A 22,828-nucleotide genomic window follows, 5' to 3' on the forward strand; every position below is an offset into this window, starting at 1 on the left:
ATGCAAAAATAGATATTAAAACAAACATTTAAAAAATGTACATGCAATAGAATATGCTGGGAATATAATAATGATGGTAATGGTTTTGGTTCAACACTGGTTATTAACACCCACACTGGGGTGCTTTTATGCCACTGAGTTACTTTAACTCCTGAATCACCACTAGAAATGTTACACTGGAAAATTAACACTAGGTGGTAACACTGGCTAATTTGGTGTGTGTGTGTGCATTCATGTGCCCGTGTGTGTATATGTTCTGTCTGTTGGCTGTGGGTTTGTGATTAGCCGCTTTAGAGTTAGAAAGGTTCAGTTTGATGTTGTCTGCTTTCCCTTCCCTCCGCTTTGACACCGCGCAGTGTGCGTGATCCAGGTAATTGAATAAGCTGCCACTTGAGATTGGGAGAATAATTTTAGAGTTCATCCGTGCGGGTAAATATTCATGATCACACAGCAGAGCAGCTGAGCGAGGAGAGCGTGAGAAAAGGGAAGGTTTTTTCAACCAGTCAGCGACGTTCTTACACTGCATCATTGTATCACTGTCTGAGCTTCACACGCCACTAACAGAACCATTTTTTTTACCCTGCTAATTGGTGTCATAGCACTAACCTGAGACCAAATCTGCTTTCATCGAGTGCCTCTAGATGCAGTACTGAGGTTTGAAGTTTCAAGTGCTTACCTATTTATATTAGAGGCATTAAGTGCAGCATAAACGTCCTCTACTCTCAACTATTGTATATGTGTTTCCTTGTCTGCTTATCTGAGTATGAATAAAACTGTCCATGTTAAACCGAACTGTGAAGAAATGTGAAATCTTACAATAGCCTTGCTCCTGTTGAAATTATATTCCCTTCCTGTAGCTAGCACACACAAGTGACTGTAGCTAGCCCAGGAATTCTACATTATAATTATTTTAGTAGACACTCATACCCAGAGCGACTTACAGGAGCAATTAGGGTTAAGTGCTTTTCTCAAGGGCACATTAACAGATTTTTCACCTAGTCGACTCAGGGATTTGAACCCAACGGTCTTAACGACTAGGCTACCTGCCGTCTCTCTCACCCACACAAACTCCAGCGCTGTTGAAGGTACCTCCTACGCCTCCGAGAGAACAGAGACTGTAAAGACTGCCAGCCTATCCTTCATGTGATTCACACAGCAACAGTGGCTGATGAGAGCTGCACATAATGTAAACTATTGTCAATGTGAACCCCAATGGCTGTTAAGGTCCCTCCTCCTGATAATAGCAGGTATGAACTAGGGAGTGGGCACTGTACTGTAAATTGATGGGAGAGCAACATTTCAGCATTATGATCATGCTATAGATAACATCAAAAAATTATTTTATACAACTGTACTGTTGATGCTAATAAATCAATCATGTCTTATGGATATGATTTTCCCCACTCAAATCTCAATTGGAAACCCAGGCTATTGTTGACATGAACCCTACGCATCGACAGGAGAACAAAACAAAAATGATTCAATGGCAAATTCTCTTATGTAACAGTAGAGTCTAAAATAGACAAATAATACTGATGCTATTCGAATGCGAATCTTCAAAAAATACATTTCTGTCAAATGTGTTTGAGTTAGGCTATCTTTATGTACTTTGTAAGTACAAATACATTAGTTGCTGAGTGTATACTATTGTTTGTTACAAAAACAATACTGTTCAAAAGTAGTGCACTATATAGGGGATAGGGTGCCATTTCAGGACACAGCCTGTGTGCTATCTGATCCATATGAGATGTGATTATGTGAATAATATTAATGTTTGCACCTTCATCCATCGTGTCCATAACCGTTCAGCAGCACCCAAGCAGCCTTTTGAGAGGAGCTGAGAGACTGAACTCTGAGGTGTGATTATCATCACATTTGTGATGACGTGTGATTATCACCTCCTGTGGCAACCTCTTCAGCAAGACAAACGATCATTCAAGTACCTAAAATGGTAAATGTTAGTTAACATGTGAAAGAGATCTGCAAGGCCATCTCATCTCATTGCTGTGCGTGAGGACAATACTAGCAAAAGCACATTTACATTCTCTGTCTCTGACTGCGTTTGCTGAAGCCCGACAATTTCTGCCAATTATGTCTGATTGTGCTTTCATTAAATAAACTCCAGGTGGTGTTTGAGTCATCTACTGGCACAAACTCATTCAGAACGCCTCTTCAATGCCTCACGCCCCCGCGAGGCCACCTTTCTAGGGAGAAAATATGCCATTCACTCCATCATCATCAGAAAGGCTAAATGATTTGTGTTTGATCTGGATGGATGCGTTTGATAGAGTAGCTTGATCATTGCTTGTAGTGGCTAAACTAACGCACACACACACTAAGGACTGTCACACGCCTCGGAGAGAGCCATTTAGTCAGATCAAGTGGTTGTCCAACCCTGTTCCTGGACAGCTACCCTCCTGTAGGTTTTTGCTCCAACCCTACTTGTAACTAACCTGATGCAGCTGCTCAACCAGCTTGGGGGTAGAAAGTGTCTGGAAGACTGTTGGTCCGAAAGCTGATGCAACAGTAACGTTTGCTGGACGGTAGCAGAGTGAAAGGTCTGTGGCTTGGGTGGCTGGAGTCTTTGGCAATTTTTCGGGCCTCCCTCTGACACAGCCTGGTATAGAGGTCTTGGATGGCAGGGATCTCGACCTCAGTGATGTACTGGGCTGTTTGAACCACCGCGTTTTGAGGTCAAGGGCGGTGCAATTGTCATTCCAAAGTTACCTTGGAGCTATTGAAAACAGGGATAATGGTGGTCAGCCTGTGACATGTTGGGATTAAGGACTGGGACAAGGAGAGATTGAAAATGTCTGCGAAGACACCTGCCAGCTGGTCTGCACATGCTTTGAAAATGTGCCCTGGTGTTCCGTCTGGCCGGTGGTCTTGGGATTGTTAACCTATTTTAAACATTTTGTTCACATCGGCCACGGAGAGTGAGATCACACAGTCATCTGGAAAAGCAGGGGCTTTCACACAAGGCACAGTGTTATATTCCTTGAAGCGAGCAGAAAAGGCATTTAGCTCGTTTGGGAGTTCTGCGTTGTGGTAGCTCTAGCCTTTAGCCCAGCGCCGATGCTGCCTGTAATCCTTGGTTTTTGTTCGGGATACGTTCTTATAGTCCCTTTGGGGAGGTTGTCTATGCACTAATTGATAAAACCTGGGACTGTTGTGGTAAACTCCTCAATGTTATCGGATGAACTCTGAAACATATCCTAGTCTATATCAGGTGAGCAAAAGCTTGAAATTTACTTCACACTTGAAGCAGCACATTATTATTTAGGAAAAAAGACACACCGCCTCCTTTCGTTTTCCCTAAAGCCGCTGTCCGATCCTGCCGCTACAGGGAGAGCACACCGAGTACTATGTCCATAGCGTCATCACCAGCCACATAAGACATACAGTGTATTTGGAAAGTACACAGTCCCTTGAATTTTTCCACATTTTGTAACATTACAGCCTTATTATAAAATTATTATTATTATTATTATTTGTTTTCAGAGTGGCTATCGGGTTCTTGGTCACCTCCCTGACCAAGGCCCTTCTCCCTTCTCCTCCTGTGTTCTTGGGGACCTCCAATTCTGCAGAAATGTTTTGGTACCCTTCCCCAGATCTGTGCCTTCCTTCATCCTCATGGCTCGGTGTTTGCTCTGACATGCACTGTCAACTGTGGGACGTTATATAGACAGGTATAAGCCTTTCCAAATCATGTCCAATCAATTGAATTTAACTCAGGTGGACTCCAATCAAGTTATAGAAACATCTCAAGGATGATCAATGGAAACAGGATACACCTCAGCTCAATTTCGAGTCTCATAGCAAAGGGTCTGAATACTTATGTAAATACGTTTTTTTCAGTTTGTTATTTTTAATACATTTGCACACATTTCTAAAAACCTGTTTTTGCTTTGTCTTTATGGGGTATTGTGTGTAGATTGAGGAGAAATGTACATTTAATCCATTTTATAATAAGGCTGTAACGTAACAAAATGTGGAAAAAGGGAAAGGGTCTGAATACTTTCGGAATGCACTGTATAATAAGAGTCTGGTAGCAGCAGTTGTGATGTGTGTGTAGCATGAATGTATATGTGAGTGCATGTGTGCTAAGGTGCGGAGAATCAAAGCAGGTGGTCAGTCCAGTTCAAGTGTTCACGTACCTGCAGATTGGACGGAGAGGTATCGCTCAAGTCGCAACAAAATCGAATATAACGTTGCGTATAATATTCAGAATGACGCAATTCCATGTGCAAAGCAACTTAAGACCTGCATCACTATACTGAGAACTTTTCCGTTTCTAGAAGGACGCATTTTGGGTGTTTTTGGTGCCTTTATTCATGCACCCATACCACACAATGAGAATGAGGAAGTGATTTGGTGTTTGGGTTTAGTTTCTCAAAAACATGTGAAAAGAAAAAGGTGTCTTGACCATTCTATAACATTAAATTTACATCAAAAATAGAGATTTGATTGTAAAAAAAATATATAACTTCCCCTTTAACTAGTAAGACAGACAACGCAGCTCAAAGTTATGCAAGTATTTCAAAACAAATGTTAGTCAGCCGGGATCTTAATCCAGAAGGGGATTTTCTCTGCTGCTGTTACCAAGAACCTTGATCTTGCAAATTAGCCACTTTAAAAAGAAAAGGAGAGCCGCACACCCTGATGAAGACAGCTTGTCTGTCAAAACGTTGTATGTTTGGTTATTAAATGATTGCATCTGAGCTCCTAGCGTGTGCGGCTCTGCTTTTCTTTTTCAAGTGTTCTACTCCGGTTCTACTCAAAAACGATATTTTCCATTTTTTTAATTAGTCCACTGTTGATAAAGTCCCAAAATGCATGTCAGAAATGCATGTCAGAAATGGTTTGCTGTTTTGGGAAACTAGTACCGGTTAACTTCATAATGAAAAATGATCTAACAGGCAAAATGATGAACGCGATCTGCTTTGTCTATTACCTCGTGCATAAGTTGACTGCAAGTATTTATTAAAAAAATACAAATATCCACATTCACAAAATTTTAACAGTGCTGACGGTATTGGAAAATCATGCCGAGGGTATTTCAAAATACGACCGGATACCGCCCAACCCTACTCCCACATTGATACTGTATACTGCATTGTAGGGAACGAGCTTGTAAGTAACATCACACTGTACTGTTTTACACCTGCTGTATCCTGTGCATGTGACCAAAACACTTTGAATCTTGAAACTTTTGACCCGAGAGAGCCATATCGGCCCCGATCAAAATGAGTGCACTAATACTGTATAGGGAATAGGGTGCCATTTGGGATGCAGCTGAGGAAAGGCTGGCTTACTGTCACTGTCATAATATCATTTTCCATATGAGGCACAGCCAGTCAGTCAGAATACTTTCCATCACCATCATCAAAATGTTTGAAAGAAAATGTTCAAGGGAGAAGAGCAGCCAATAAAATGAGGTCTTTAAACGGGGCATTCCGTGATTGGCACATCCATTTTTGGACTATTAAATTAATGACATACAGCCTTTGTTGTTTTATTTCAATCCTGGATTTCCCCTTTAACAGAAAAGCATCCATCATAAAGAATGAAAATCATCAAAGATCCTTCAAATACATTTATTTACTGCTCAACAGACATTAGACAAACAACCGAACCGCAGGCTATTAAATCTGGTGAGACCTTGTTGTTCTCTATGCAGCTACAGAAAATCAGGCATGAGAGGTTGAATTTTTGCTCCTGTCATATTGAACACTGTGGTAAAAAGGCGTCAGCCATTCTACTGCTTGTGAGCAGTGATGTATTGACTGCTATGACAAGATGGTCAATGGAATAGAGATTTAGTACGCTTTAATGGCCCGACTCTGATTGCTCTGCGCTGGTGTGTTAATGTGTGCAATAGTCATCTGTGCATGTGTGTGTTTGTGTGTATGTGTATCAATCTGTATGTGTCCGTGTGTCCGTGAGTGTGTCCGCGTGTGTGTCCGTGTGTGTGTCCGTGTCCGTGTGTGTGTGTGTCCGTGTCTGTGTGTGTGTGTTTGTGTGTATGTGTATCAATCTGTATGTGTCTGTGTCCGTGTGTGTGTCCGCGTGTGTGTCCGTGTGTGTGTCCGTGTGCGTGTGTGTGTATTTCAGGCATGTGTGTTTGTTCCAGACAAATCGTAAATCAATCTGAACAGGTTAGCTCTTTGCTACAAGCAAGCGGCACTGACCTAAATAAAATAACAAGTTGTGTTGACCTACTAACACTGCAGCACAGCCTACCATTTCCATGGCCCCCAAAAAATCTAAAGGGCCAAAAGAACATACAGAAAGCGATGACATTGAAAATGTAGCTGTGTTTTCTTTGTCTGCAGCTCTGCAGGGCTTAGAGCATGTTTAGAGGGATTGCACACCACACCACCACCGCACAATGTCCTCATTCATGACCTGACCCTCCGCTAGCGGCTCTACTCTGCTCCGCTTTGCCACCAGGCAGCACAGGAAAACTAGGTTAGCCATCTTCAAAGGATGAGCAGGGAAGAATCTAAAGCACAGTGAATTTGTGGAAAGGCTATGGGAAGATTCAGAGGGGATGTGCTTTATCTCAGCGTGAGACAAACCTCCAACAAATGAAGGTTCAGAGAGAGAGAGAGAGAGCGAGACAGAGACAGAGAGAGATGGAGCATGGATCGGGATTTACGATCAATCTTTAACTTCACATTGTAACCCAGTCTGCATTCAGAATCTGCCATAAAACTTCAGTTGAAGGAAAAACACGTCAGTTTGTGTTTAAATATTAAAAGTAGGCACCGTTTGTTTAATTGCACCTGAGGATACGCCATTGGGTTTGCAACCTTTCAAATTTTATACAACATTAATGACAAAGAAAAGAGTAAGAACTTCTTCGCTCAGACAGAAATTAAGTTGTTTCAAAAATTCATTGGTTTCAGAGGACAACATGCATTAAATTGAAATGGGAGAGAAAGAGATTCTTCACTTGTGTGGTTGCTAATGTATTAAATTATGAGGAAATGTAAATGTACCTTAACTCTGGCTCTGAATGCTTCCTGTGATCAGACTTTAATTAAGCTCCTGGAAGAAGAATATATTAGTGCTGCTATCTGCTCTCTTAGTCTCAGCATTCCCATAGTCTGTTGTAAAAGTGAAGTAGTGCTTCGGGGAGGGAGAGTTCTTTTCTGACACGGGCACCCTGGTGTCCACCATTATCCTCTAGCAATCTCAACATGTCACTCTTAATAGGGTGGAGATGGAAGCGCTAGGCTATAAGACAGATAGGCCTGTGATTTACCAGGGGTGTATTCATTACACTGATTCTGTTGCAAAACGGAAAATGTTTTGTTACGAAAACATGAGCTTCTACTGGACAAATTCAGGTTAGTCTCTCACAGTTCCGTTTGCTTACGTTCGGTTCTTAAAATGTAAACCTTTACCATTGCAAGACGTAATGAATATACCCCTGCTTAGGCTTTGTTCTATCTCCCTCTTGAACATAAGTGTCAGGTGCATGTTATTTTATATTAATTCACCTGATGAACTGCTTTGCTTTATCTTGGCCAGGTCGCAGTTGTAAATGAGAACGTGTTCTCAACTGGCCTACCTGGTTAAATAAAGGTGAAATCAAAATGTTTAAAAAGAAAAAGGCTGTTTCAGCCAAAGTAAAAGAATAGGAAGAGCCTGTTTTTGAATGCAAACAGGCCCTCAAGTCAAGGTTAAAAAAAACAGACAGCTACAGTAGCAAAATCTGTACAGCTGCAGGTATAGCCTATACAACAGTAGCAAGTGGTTGCACTGTTCTTGGCCTTGCGTTGTTTTTTGTTTGTTCTTTTTACTAGGTGAGGCTTTGCTCATGAGGACAACACCTCACCCAGCAGGCAAAAATGTCTGCAACATCACGATGGCGTCATTGCAACCAGTCAGTTTTGCCCACTGGGAAAGATCTAACAGTCATTTTTCAGCAGTGATGTACACACACATAGATGTGTCAGAAATAGCAGCCGATGGGCCCTGTCCAAAAGCAGTGCAGGGAATAGGGTGCCATTTCGGACGCAACCATACTTCACAGTGATGCGTACAAACACACCCTCCCTCTACTAACGCCTGCTCTTACCTGGCAGGCGTTGTAGAGCAGCTGGTGCTCAAACTTCTTGATACCCAGAATGTTCTGGAACATCTCGTAGAGCTGGTCCTTGCTGAGGATGAGCTCAGAGGCTGCACTAGCCGTCATGCGTTGCTGAGCCTTGCGTGGGTCCTCGTCCCCGCGGTAGATGGTGTCGAACTTGGCCATCCAGGAGCTGAGCACCGTCTCCTTACTCAGGCCGTCGATCTCGGGCAGGCTGCGGACACGCTTCTCGATGTGCCTCTTGAACACCTCCCTGCAGTCATTGGCTGAGAAGCCCCCGCTCTGGACCATCTTGGCAACGCGGTCACTTTTCAGGAACACCTGTGGTCACAGAAAAAGATGTTGGAAAGGATCGATAACCGCACACTGTTGAAAACATGAATACCACTTCAAAAGGAGGCTCAGATTCCAAAAAGATATGATATGATATGATTAGGACGTGCTCAGCACAATAACGTGCGTAAATAAGACGTAACCATCATTAGTGTCATAAAAGGGCGAGCACATACATTTGGCTCATATAAATGTGGATTACATGACATAATCAAACCTAGGTGCAATAAATACAAATAGAGAATCTGAAAATCTATTACAACAGACAGAGAGGGAGAGCAACGTGACGTCAATGACTGGCAGGTAAACAAGTACAGATTGACAGGGTCAGACTGCTGCTGCAGCTACAGATAATAGTGCATTTCATTTACGTAGCGCTTTTCAGTACAAAGAATCTCAAAGCGCCAGCGGTGGCATGTCTTCACCTGGAGCAAGAGTGCAACCAGCAGAGCATGTAGATGTTAAAACATATGAACATTCAACATTTGCACTGCAACTGTAAGAGGCTAACCGCTAAAACGGATCTTACAGTATTACCGACGGTAAACAGCGAATAGCTTTTTGTGTGTTTTATTCAGCAGGTCCATTGTATCGAGTAGACTCTATTATGACCATATAGGTTGAAGAGGAATTGACTTTATATAACGACCCAGACGATGATGAGTCACCCTTTTAGTCTTAGTCTACACTATGTTTCTAATACATTAATATTTTATACTCATCATCACCGGATGTCTTGTACAATAGACACACGTGAGTTGTTATGACTGTCGTGGTGATGTGAGATATCTGTTCACCATAACATTTAAGACCACACACCAAACCAAATAATACCATACATCACACACAGCCGTTTCTTCATCACTGTGGATCCAATGTACAGAAGTACAAAAGTTAGGGTCATCCCGTGTGTGTCTGTGTGTCCGTCATCTGGACGCTAGCTAGCTGGGCGGATTGAAGACATGATTGCAACCACTCTTACTCAGGCTGCAATGGAATATGAACCAATGGAAGGTAGCCATCCATGCAAGATGACAAAAAAAGAAAAAAGTGCCTGACTGCAGTACCACACCACAATAATGGTGGAATACTGATGCAGTGTTAGATTTCTTCTCTGTGCTCTACAGTGATATACTGGAGTAATATAACTACAGACATAATAGCAGAGAGAGCAGCATACAGTATATAACGTTTCAAATATTGGGGAGTAATGTTGATGGCCATTGGATGGAAACGCACTTGCTATTATCAGGACTCTCCTTCCAGGCCTCCCTACCCCCTACTCCTGAATTATTCAGACTGAACGGGGAGAATGCTATTCTTTCTCATTTACTCCCAAACTGTGTGTGTGCGTGTTTGTGTTTTAGATTTTATGCGTTCCTGAAAACTACCTGCCAGACTGACTTTCTCTTCTGGTCCAAACCAATCTTACTTTATAGAGCAGCTGACCCACTAATATACTGATTGATGTTGGTCCCACAGTCGGTCTGATGTCTGGCAGATATACTTTGCCTGCTCTCTCTTTAAAAGTACAGGGAGAGATGGGGCTCTGTATTAATATCTGGTTCCTATCCAAGCAGACTGCAGACATTTCACAGAGAGCTACTCTACCTGTGGAGCACCGCTGACAGAAACCACTGCTGGATAAGCACATCATCTCAATTCAATAGCTATCGTATTCTGTGGTCATTATCTGGCAGGGATTGAAGATGGACAGGCAGGCTTTGTACATCATTAGAAAACATAGAAAGAAATGGTGGATTGATTTCTGAGTTTGTTTCTGATAGACTCCACTGTTTTTATTATCCTTTATGTCCCTTTGTGCTCCTGAGTGATGCAGCAGTGTAAGGCACTGCATCTCAGCGCTAGAGGAGTCACTACAGTCCCTAGTTTGATTCCAGGCTGTATCACAACCGGCCGTGATTGGGAGTCCCATTGGGCGGCGCACAATTGGCCCATCGTCGTCCGGGTTAGTGTTTGGCCAGGGTAGGCCGTCATTGTCAATAAGGATTTGTTCTTAACTGACTTGCCTAGTTAAATGAAGGTTAAATAAAAAAAATTACAGCCCTTACAATTGAAATTGAATGAATGCATGGCAATTATGACCAGCATTCACATAGAGAGACACCTAATACCCCATCCATCATCCATCACCTTTCTCTGATATTGGTAGTGGTGGTTGTTCTCTGTGTGTAACTTTTACTGTCTCTTGTATGACTTTCAGATTCATTGATTACCTCTCTAACTATAGTGAAGCCGATAGAACACTGGCTGTATCCTGGGCACGACAGAGATCAAAATGAAATACAATGTTATTTGTAACATGAGCCGAATACAACAGGTGTAGTAGACCTTACAGTGAAATGGCGGAGGAAGAAATGGCAGCAGTTTTATGTGGGGTGTTTTGTGTTATTTGTAATTTATTTTGTACATAATGTTTCTGCAACCGTATCTTACGGCAAAAAATAGCTTCTAAAAATTAGGACAGCGATCACTCACCTCGGATTAGACAAAGATTATTTCTTCAACAAGCCATACGCACAGGACATTCTCCAAACACCCGACAGAGCCAACATCCCCGTTAAGAGGAAGAGGAAGCGACGCAGGTACAGAGGACAAAGAGCTGGATGCCTGGTCATGACCCGGAAAAGGCGAGATGGAAAGCTGCCGGTACCGTCAATACTACTCACCGACGTACAATCATTGGACAATAAACTAGACGAGGTACGATCACGAATATCCTACCAATGGGACATGTTTCACGGAATCGTGGCTGAATGACGACATGGATATTCAGCTAGCAGGATATATGCTGCAACTCAATCCTCCTGATTTCCTGCTTACAAGCAAAAACTAAAGCAGGAAGCACCAGTGACTCGGTCTATAAAAAAGTGGTCAGGTGAAGCAGATGCTAAACTACAGGACTGTTTTGCTATCACAGACTAGAACATGTTCCGTGATTCTTCCGATGGCATTGAGGAGTACACCACATCAGTCACTGGTTTTATCAATAAGTGCATCGAGGATGTCGTCCCCACAGTGACTGTACGTACATACCCCAACATGATGCCATGGATTTGTCGTGATGTTGTATTAGTTAATGTGATGACTGTTGCTCATCGAATGATTAAAGGTTTCTAATTGCGTGACTAACTGAATCAAGCAATTATTAACTCTTTAACCTGGGGCACCATGGGAAAATTGGTTTCATTGAGTTTCTATTTCCCAAATTAACTCAAAGAATATCAGAATACCGATTTTACAACAGCCGCTAATTCATCAGTTACAGTCTCGTTCTGAACGTCGCATAATCCGGGAATCTGCACGGACCCGGGTCTCACCAATGAGTTCATACCACAGCAATCTTGGTTGAGTATTTATTTACTAGAAAGCTAAAATGATGATAAAAGATACACATACACAAAAACACATTCTAGGCTATTGATTAGAACGTAGTATAAAGGGCCAACACACTATGGCACGTGTTACTCAAAATGGGGATTTAAAAGAGAGAGAAAAAGAGAAAGTACACGAGAGAAATATACATTTGGGTGAATTTGTCAGCTATGCTTATTCTAACCCTAGCCTTGCCTCAAACTGCCGCTCTTATGCTGCTCTTATGGATCAGAATATAATGACCTTACGTGGGGAAGGTCTCCGTGGATTCTCCGCGTGGACCGTTCAGGCTGCTCAATGACACACTTCTCCGGCGCAACTCTCTGGTTGCCCTCACGATGTCAGTGTCCTTTTGGCTTAGGAGTCTGTTCCCTCGCCCTTGCTCTGGAAGGGCTCTTCTGAGGACAGACAGCTCTGTAGCTCAGAGCTCACAGCGTAGGAATGAAACAGTGTAGATACCACGATTCGATGGGGAGTGGAGGCTAGGTGTTTCGACTTGAATTCACCCGCTTAGACACAGCTATTCATCCATAGCTTGGGTAGAAAAATATTTATTTGTCTTCAAACTTGTGTTGCGTTTTGGGTCCATTGACTTTTTAGACCTCGGCTGCAGCTTGGGTCACTTAGTCTGATCTGTTAATTCTTCACTCACAGGGTTTATACCCTCGGGTCAGAAGTGGGCGTAACCGCCTTTTGGGAAATTCTCTGGGCGTACCAAGTTCAGAGCAAGGTCTAGATTTGACTCAAATCCAATTTTAGACAACTAACGTCACATTTCATCTTTACCAAAACATTCTCTTTGATTTGGACATATCCCTCAACGTAAACAAGACTAAGGAAATTATTGTGGACTACAGGAAAAGGAGGACCAACACGACCCCAGTCTCATCGACGGGGCTGTAGTTGAGCATGTTGAGAGCTTCAAGTTCCTTTGTGTCCACATCAACAACAAACTTTCATGGTCGAAACACACCAAGACAGTCACGAAGAAGGCACGACAAAGCCTCTTCCCCCTGAGGAAACCAAAAAGATTTGGCATTGGTCCTGAGATCCTCAAAAGGTTCTACAGCTGCAACATCGAGAGCATCCTGACTGGTTGCATCACTGCCTGGTATGGCAATTGCTCGGCCTCTGACCGCAAGGCACTACAGAGGGTAGTGTGTACGGCCCAGTACATCACTGGGGCTAGGCTGCCTGCCATCCAGGACCTCTACACCAGGCGGTGTCAGATGAAAGCCCTAAAAATTGTCAAAGACCCCAGCCACCCCAGTCATATACTGTTCTCTAAACTACCCCATGGCAAGCAGTACCGGAGTGCAGAGTCTAGGACAAAAAGGCTTCTCAACGATCAAATGGCTACCCCTGACTAATTGCAATGTGTGCCCCCCAAACCCTCTTTTATTGCTGCTGCTAATCTCTGTTTATCATATCTGCATAGCCACTTTAACTACCCATTCATGTACATACTACCTCAATTTGGGCCGACCAACCAGTGCTCCCCCACATTGGCTAACCGGGCTATCTGCATTGTGTCCCACCCACCACCCGCCAACCACTCTTTTACGCTACTGCTACTCTCTGTTTATCATATATGCATAGTCACTTTAACCATATCTACATGTACATACTACCTCAATCAGCCTGACTAACCAGTGTCTGTATGTAGCCTCGCTACTGTAATTAGCCTGTCTTACTGTTGTTTTATTTCTTTACCTATCTATTGTTCACCTAATACCTTTTTTGCACTATTGGTTAGAGCCTGTAAGTAAGCATTTCACTGTAAGGTCTACACCTGTTGTATTCGGCGCACGTGACAAATAAACTTTTGATTTCATTTACTTACAAGCCCTTAACCAGCAATGCATTTTGAAGAAAAATAAGGGTTTAGAAAACATTTACTAAATAAACTAAAGTAAAAAAATTAAACTATAAAAGAGTAACAATAAAATAACAATATTGTGGCTATATACAGGGGGTGCCGGTACCTAGTCAATGTGCTGGGGTACAGGTTAGTAGAGGTAATTGAAGTAATATGTACAGTTGAAGTCAGAAGTTTACATAAACCTTAGCCAAATACATTTAAACTCATACATTTAAACTCAGTTCCTGACATTTAATCAGAGTAAAAAGTCCCTGTCTTAGGTCAGTTAGGATCACCACTTCATTTTAAGAATGTGAAATGTCAGAATAATAGTACAGAGAATTGTCTATTTCAGCTTTTATTTCTCTCATCACATTCCCAGTGGGTCAGAAGTTTACATACACTCAATTAGTATTTGGTAGCATCGCCTTTAAATTGTTTAACTTGGGTCAAACTTTTTGGGTAGCCTTCCACAAGCTTCCCACAACAAGTTGAGTGAATTTTGGCGTCTCCTTCCTGAGCGGTATGACGGCTGCGTGGTCCCATGGTGTTTATACTTGCGTACTATTGTTTGTACATATGAACGTGGTACCTTCAGGTGTTTGGAAATTGCTCCCAAGGATGAACCAGACTTGTGGAGGTCTACATTTTTTTTCTGAGGGGTTGGCTGATTTCTTTTGATTTTCCCATGATGTTTGAAGGTAGGCCTTGAAATACATCCACAGGTACACCTCCAATTGACAGAAGCTGCTAAAGCCATGACGTCATTTTCTGGAATTTTCCAAGCTGTTTATAGGCACAGTCAACTTAGTGTATGTAAACTTCTGACCCACTGGAATTGTGATACAGTGAATTATAAGTGAAATAATATGTCTGTAAAACAATTGTTGGAAAAATTACTTGTGTCATGCACAAAGTACATGTCCTAACCGACTTGCCAAAACCATAGTTTGTTAACAAGACATTTGTGGAGTGGTTGAAAAATGAGTTTTAATGACTCCAACCTAAGTGTAAGTAAACTTCCGACTTCAACTGTACATGTAGGTAGGGGTAAAGGGACTAGGTTTAGAAAACAAACAGAGAGTTTCAGCAGCCTAAAAAATGCGGGGCTCGGGGTTCAATGCAAATAGTCCGGGAAGCCATTTGATTAGTTGTTCAGCAGTCTTGTGGCTTCGGTGTAGAAGTTGTTAATAAGCCTTTAGACCTAGACATGGCGCTCCGGTACCACTTGCCATGCGGAACCAGAGAGAACAGTCTATGACTAGGGTGGCTGGAGTCTTTGGCACTTAAGGGCCCCTAGGGCCTCTGTAGCGCCTTGCAGTTGGAGGCTGAGCAGTTGCGATGCCAGGCGTGATGCAACCAGTCAGGATGCTCTCGATGGTGCAGCTGTAGAACTTTTTGAGGATCTGAGGACCCTTGCCAAATCTTTTCAGTCTCCTGAGGGGGAATAGGCATTGTCATGTCCTCTTCACGACTGTCTTAGTGTGTTTGGACCATGAAAGTTTGTTGGGGATGTGGACACCAAGGAACTCTTGACTAAGCACGCACCTCTGAGGGGCCCCTGTGTTTGGGATCAGAGTGGCAGATACATTGTTGCCTACCCTTACCACCCGAGGGCGGCACATCAGGAACTCCAGGATCCAGTTGCGTGTGAGGTGTTTCGTCCCAGGGTCCTTCGCTTAGTGATGAGTTTTGTGGTCACTATGGGCGTTGAATGCTGAGCTGTTGTCAATGAACAGCATTCTCACATAGGTGTTCCTTTTGTCTAGGTGGGAAAGGGCAGTGTGGAGTGTGATTGCGCCATCTGTGGATCTGCTGGGTTGGTATGTGAATTGGAGTCATTCTAGAGTTTCCAGGATGATGGTGTTGATGTTAGCCATGACCAGCCTTTCAAAGCATTTCATGGCTACCGACTTGTTAAGGGTCAGTAGTCATTTAGGCAGCTTACCTTTGTTTTCTAGGGCACAGTGTCTATGGTGATCTGCTTGAAACATTTAGGAATTACAGACTCAGTCAGGGAGAGGTTGAAAATGTCAGTGAAGACACTTCCCAGTTGGCCAGTTCATGCTCTGATTACATGTCCTGGTCATCCGTCTGGCCCCGCGGCCTTGTGAATGTTGACCTGTTAAAAGGTCTTGCTCACATCGGCTACGGAGAGCGTGATCACACTGTCATCCGGTACATCTGGTGCTCTCATGCATGCTTCACTGTTGCTTGACTCGAAGCGAGCATAAAAGGCATTTTGCTCGTCTGGTAGGCTCGTGTCACTGGGCAACTCGCAGTTGGGTTTCCCTTTCTGGTCCGTAATAGTTTGCACACCCTGCCACATCCAATGAGTGTCAGAGCCGGTGTAGTAGGATTCAATCTTAGTCCTGTGTTGACACTTTGCCTACATGAAGACTGGGTTCGTGCAGATAACCAACAATTTACAATGTTTGGAATGAGACTAACGTGAGGTAAATAATAATTCATTCATTAGAAGACTAATTGATCAGATATTAAAATATCTGAAAGTTATATTAGGAAAATTATAACTTTGTAATCTGAATATTTTCCTTGGTGCCCCAACTTCCTAGTTAATTACATTTACCTGAATAGTTAATCACATAACAATAATTACAGAGAATTTATTGGATAAACTAACAGTCTTCAGTTTAATGATGCCAAAGACATGACAGTGTGATCAATAGAAGGAGCCGGTACTCCTCCATGCAGCCAGGGCAGACTGCGTGTGTGCGTGTGTGTGTGTGTGCGTGCGTGTGTGTGTGCGTGTGTGTGTGCGTGCATGCGTGTGTGTGTGTGTGGCGGCAGCAGCCAGGGAAGGGACAGACAGTTCTCAGGGTCATCCTCCATCCCCTTAATGACAGAGTGATGGGGAGTGAGCAAGACAAGGCCATTGTCATAGCATCGGACGCACACACACATCAGAGAAACTGTCTATCAGGCCCCTGCATCCATTACACTGTGACAGCTAAATTGTGGCCACATTGTCCGCTGTGATTAAACACTAGTGACCCACTACAATAAGAGGACAGTAGTTTTAACCCTGTTATGTTATGTCTTTACAGCACTGAATTAAATAATCACGTTGATGTGTGTGGGTAGAGAGAGAGCGAGAGTGGGGGTTGAGAGAGAGACAGAACAAGAGGGAGATACCTTTCTTGCACAAGCCTGTACCAGTAAATCTATTTGTCCTGTTTGACATTGGCGCATTGAGTTATTCTAGGCCCAGGAAACAGATAGACACCTGTATTTGGGCATGTCTCAATAGAGAGGAAGAGGCAAAGGGAGATGGATGACTCTGTACGTGTGAAAATACAGCGTGAAGCAGACCAAGTGTTTATTTTTTTTGTATGGAGGGGCAATGAGAGCGTGTTGAATTTTGTCAACATAAAATGTAATTGCTCATTTGCTAAGTGAGGCTAAGTTTTATAATGTTTTTGTTGTTACAATTGTATTGATATAAGTGGATATACGTGGCATCTTATGAAAGACAGAACACAGAACACACTTTTCACTATTTACACAGCTGACCAGGCTCTGTCAGACCAGGCTCTGTCAGAGCTGTCAGAGCCTTTATTGCCCTGCAGAAAGCATTTGTTGTACTGAATTGGGTACATAATGCAGGTAAAACCTGCCCTTCTGCCCTCCTGAATTACTGGCATCCTAAGTAAATATGAACAAAAAAGTATGTGAAAAAATGTCATTGTTGTTTATCAGTTTGATCTTACACTCAAAATATCATATGAATCTAAACTTTAACTGGGTTAAAATTGTTTAAAAAAAACAAAAAAACAATTGTCATCAATAAATAATCGTTTTATTCAAAAACATACGTCACAATTATTGGCACACCTAGAAATTCTTATGAGCAAAATGTAATTGATGTATATTTCGATTAATATTGTACTTTCTAAAGTTCATCTGAGTCTTTGGGAACTTTTAAGTGGTAATCCACAACTTCCTGTTTCACTGGGGTATAAATATGAGGTGACAGACTGAACTCCCTTTGTCATCTATCAACATGGAGTGTTTCTGTATGGAGGAATGGTCTCAAATCTCTTCCTATGTGTTCTCCCACCCAATGAAACATTATAGGAGACCACTCAGAGCTGTTATCTTGACAAAGGGAGGGTGCACAAAGTGCACAAAGTACTAAATATATGGATGCCAATGATTTCTTGATGACATTTATTTTCTTTTAACAATTTTAACTCAATTAAAGGTTAGATTCATATGATATATTGAGCGTAATATCAAACTGATAAACAACAATGAAATGCTTTTCACAGCCTTTTTTGTTCATATTTACTTAGGGTGACAATTTTTTTGTATATAAAGCCCTCTTGCATAAACTTCTGCCATACCTTACCTCATTGTTAACCTTCAGACATATAAGTTACCAGACCCGGACACGTGGATGGCTAACACTGGAGATCCCTTCGATCTTCACCAAGGTACCTAAATCTGCTTATAGTTTTCATTCATGTGGAATGATATCCAAAACGGCTTAAAAACTGCTTGGTGGAGATGGTGCATCGCAGGCAATTCAGATGGATGTTAGAGGCCCTTCTTACTGAAGATTGTGTTTCATTCATATGATTGTTTCTGCTTTTCATGTATAGTATAATTGTTGTTTATTGATGTGTTTATGCTGGGCTCATCTGTGAAAGAGACCGTTGTGTCAGCATGACTCCCTGCTTAAATAAAGTTTAAATAAAACCTTAGAGAAAAACAATGTTACTATCAGATTTGTGCCTGTTGTTCACGTGCGAATCTGCCATCTCATTGGCTAGAATCTTGTCTTTATTCCCATAGTTACAGTATTGGATCCTGCCTCTTGTCAGTATATACACTGAGTGTACAAAACATTACCATGACATAGACTGACCAGGTAAACCCAGGTGAAAACTATGATCCTATGACCGCCTGTTAAATCCACTTCAATCAGTGTAGATGAAGGGGTAGAGACAGGTTAAAGAAAATATGTTTAAGCCTTGAGACAATCCAGACGTGGATTGTGTATGTGTGCCATTCATAGTGTGAATGGGCAAGAGCAAGACAAAGGATATAAGTGTCTTTGAACGTGGTATGGTAGTAAGTGCCAGGTGCAACGGTTTGTGTCAAGAACTGCAATGCTGCTGGGGTTTTCACGCTCAACAGTTTCCCGTGTGTATCAAGAATGGTCCACCATCCAAAGGACATCCAGCCAACTTGACACTACTGTGCCAAGCATTGGAGTCAACATGCCAAGCATTGGAGTCAACATTGGCCAGCTAGCATTATGTGGGTAAACACTACAGTATGTCAATTGAGTCGCCGTTTTGTCAAATTAAATACAATTAACTTGTTTTCAAATGGATTGCTTTGGTTTTGGAGCTCCTTCAAGGCATTGCATGATTTGATTTAATACAACATTATAATATCCATCATACAGTGCCCTACATGTATGAACGTACAGTAAAGAAGCCCTAGGACAGTATAGTATGGGGACTCTAAGTATCCTATGTAGTGGGATAGTGGACAATACCCATATAAGGGTATTTTTATCTGCACAATAATTCTCTATTATTGTTGAACTGGTTGAATTGTGACTGTAATGTAGGTGGGAGTACGATGGCAGCCTCTTTAGCACAAGTGTGTTAGCTAATCCATATCGTCAGTGAATAGATGTGATGTGCACACGACACGATGCATCCTCTTATCCACCATTTTCCCCCCACAGAGCACAGCAGTTCCCTGGAATTCAGGCCAAAGCAACAGAGCGCTGAGAAACTGAGCAGCCGCTTCCATCCCACTACGAGTGATTCCTAGCCCTACAGTTAGAGAGAGAGAAACTAATTCACTGAGCAGTACTGAGGAAGAGGTACAGTATCTCTGCCACTCTGTTTTCAGCAGCACTGACAGACTGTATCTCAACAGTTCGGAATTAGATTTATTAGGAAAAGCTCTGATTTACAGTTCCGGGAGACTGAGGGAGCTGGGGGGTCTTTTTACGATTCTCATGTCTATGCTAATTGAGTTACAGCAGTAAATGGCAGCTAATCAGCCTAGTCTATTACATTGAATGCTAACACTATCTCAGCACCACAACACATAGGAAACACAGGGTTAAAACACGTGATAGCAGGTCTCTGTAAAGAAAGAGAAAAGGATGGTTCATTTAACAAGCGTATTGTAACAGTGGTGTGCTGAGAGACAGTCGGCAGATGAGATGACACATTCGTAGGTTAGAGAGAAAGAGAGAGAGAGAGAAATAAATATGTACCTCATAGTAGCTCTGGACTGCGTTGATGAACGCTTCATCAGCCACTATCTGGGTGTCCCCATTGAGGAAAGCTTTGAAGCGGTCGTTAGTCTGCCGGAGCTGCTGCTCTGTGATCTGGGGAGGCAGAAGGCATACAGAGGATCCTTCAATAACACAGCCATATCACACAGAGGACACCTCAATCAGAGTCATAAAACACAGCCATGGGGGTAGGGATAAATCAACCTGTTACATACGTATGGGTTATGGAAGACAGTTGACGTATGTTCATCAAGATAGGTCAGTGTTTTGAGAAGATACATTTTTGGGTTATTTTGATAGCTCTTGATTTGATTGCTTCTGACGAGGGAGGGTTGCTTGCTTAGCATGAGGAAACAGTATGTGTATAAACGGTACATTTCTAACAATTATATATGAAATATATGTTATGTTGCCCCTTCTGTCTTTGCTAGGATTTGTGTAATAATGTCTCTCAATGAAGTACAACCTGTAGTAAACACCACATGCCAGAGAGACAGGCTGTACCAGGAGCACCTCTCATTTAAAGAGCGATTGTCCATAAAAGCAACTAATCCCTTTGAAAATGACCTCTGTGGCAACGATATTAGTCAGAAACATGTATTCTAGTGTCAAAATGTACTACAACGTGTAAATAGGATCATTTGTGTCAAAGTCATTGTAACGCAGACGCTGGGAGTCAGGAAGCAAGTACAGGGGGTGAATTTAATAATACAAAAAACATGGAACAATACAAAACAAGAGCAGCGTCTGGACATGAGAAACATAACTAATACTGCCTGCAGAAAGAACCAAAGGGAGTGACAGATATAGGGGAGGTAATCATAGAAGTGATGGAGTCCAAGTGTGTCTCATGAGGTGCAGGTGTGCCTAACGATTGTGGCAGGTGTGCGTAATAATAAGTAAACTGATGACAATGAGCACCAGAGAGGGGGAGCGGGAGTAGACGTGACAGCCATGTCTAAAATGGAGTTTGGAACCTCAGTGAGTAAATGAAGGTTTGGTTTGGATTACAATTATGTCAACAAGTCATGCCCCCTTTTATCAAGCTCACAAGCAAATCGCCCCTCCTCCCCCTTCACTTCCCTACAATGGGTTCCATTGTTTGATTGACCCCAATGCGTTTCAAGAACAGCAGACTGAAAAGCCTTATATGGATTGACAATGCCTCCACAGCTAAAGTTCTATAGTTTGCATGCACTGCTGAAGGACCCTAGTCTGGGTACCAGTCTTTTTATCTAACATTCCAATCCTTGGCACTCAAGGCCAGTTTATTTTAGCAAATGACAGGTGTGGCAAGGAGTGGAATGTAGTCGCTGAACAGAGACGCAACCAGGCTGGAAAGACCCTAGCTGGTATGCGGAATAGATGCTTGGAGTTTGTCTTGAATTGAATGGTATCAGTCAAGATTGGGAAGGAGAAACCCTGTGTATTCTGCACCAGGATCAGGGAACTCCTGTTGTATACGGGACAACACACAGGAAGGTATGACCACTCTGACGTGTTTTCTAAGGTAGCCCCATTACCACCAGACAAAATCTCAATAGGCACAGCATCTGCATTGGCTAGGAATGACCATGAAAGGTGAAATGTGCACATTGTAATATTAGCAGCTTCTATTATTTAAAGGTAGTGGATGTTCCTCAGAAGAGGAAGGAGAGGGCATCCTCCTCAGTGAATTTCATAAAAATCTCAATAGTGAAACATGAACAAAGTTATCCTTTTTAGATAAAACTATACAAAATATATTCACATGACCAAATAATTGATTAAAACATACTGTTGTGCAATTAAGGCATATAGTAGCCTCAGCAACACTCTGTAGGGTAGCACCATGGTGTAGCCAGCCGGAGGACAGCTAGCTTCTGTCCTCCTCTGAGTACATTGACTTTAATACAAATCCTAGGAGGCTCATGGTTCTCACCCTTTTCCATACACTTACACAGTAATTACAACTTCTGGAGGACGTTCTCCAACCTATCAGAGCTCTTGCAGCATGAACTGACATGTTGTCCACCCAATGTCCACCCAATGAAAAGATCAGATGATAAATCTAGTACTGAAAGAATAAACTACAGCTAGCTACCCCTGCAGTTTATAAAATGTGGTGAGTACCCAGCTAGCAATGAGGAATCGGCCCAGAAGCGGCCCGGGGGGCCGGAACTGATTGAATCGGCACGGAATCGGGTGTAGACGACACCATTCTATATACTTTCGGCCCGTCTTTGGACACTGTGCTATCTAACCTCCAAACAAGCTTCAAAGCCATACAACACTCCTTCCGTGGCCTCCAACTGCTCTTAAACGCTAGTAAAACCAAATGCCCATGCTGCTGTTCCAGTTTCAACTGACCTGAGCCCTAGGACCATGCCCCAGGACTACCTGACATGATGACTCCTTGCTGTCCCCAGTCTACCTGGCCATGCTGCTGCTCCAGTTTCAACTTCCACCTGACTGTGCTGCTGCTCTAGTTTCAACTGTTCTGCCTTATTATTATTCGACCATGCTGGTCATTTATGAACATTGAACATCTTGACCATGTTCTGTTATAATCTCCACCCGGCACAGCCAGAAGAGGACTGGCCACCCCACATAGCCTGGTTCCTCTCTAGGTTTCTTCCTAGGTATTGGCCTTTCTAGGGAGTTTTTCCTAGCCACCGTGCTTCTCCACCTGCATTGCTTGCTGTTTGGGGTTTTAGGCTGGGTTTCTGTACAGCACTTTGAGATATCAGCTGATGTACGAAGGGCTATATAAATAAATTTGATTTGATTTGATTTGATTTTCAACCGGTCGCTGCCTGCACCTGCATGCCCGACTAGCATCACCACCCTGGATGGTTCCGACCTAGAA

The 22,828-nt window shown here is 42.6% G+C and overlaps 1 protein-coding gene across 20 annotated transcripts in view; it reads right to left on the reverse strand.

Moving 5' to 3' along the window:
- Positions 1–22,828, reverse strand: part of LOC109893273 (calcium-dependent secretion activator 1-like) — a 151,505-nt gene that overhangs the window by 80,265 nt on the left and 48,412 nt on the right. For all 20 annotated transcript variants that reach the window (XM_020486477.2, XM_031825135.1, XM_020486459.2 and 17 more), the window contains exons 2-3: positions 19,960–20,073; positions 8,090–8,422 (exon numbers count right to left, since the gene is read on the reverse strand). In XM_020486477.2, coding sequence (XP_020342066.1) covers positions 8,090–8,422; positions 19,960–20,073 — 447 coding nt within the window. The remainder of the gene's footprint in view (positions 1–8,089; positions 8,423–19,959; positions 20,074–22,828) is intronic.

This window comes from Oncorhynchus kisutch, linkage group LG1 (assembly GCF_002021735.2).
Source record: "Oncorhynchus kisutch isolate 150728-3 linkage group LG1, Okis_V2, whole genome shotgun sequence".
NCBI classification, from domain to species: Eukaryota; Metazoa; Chordata; class Actinopteri; order Salmoniformes; family Salmonidae; genus Oncorhynchus; species Oncorhynchus kisutch.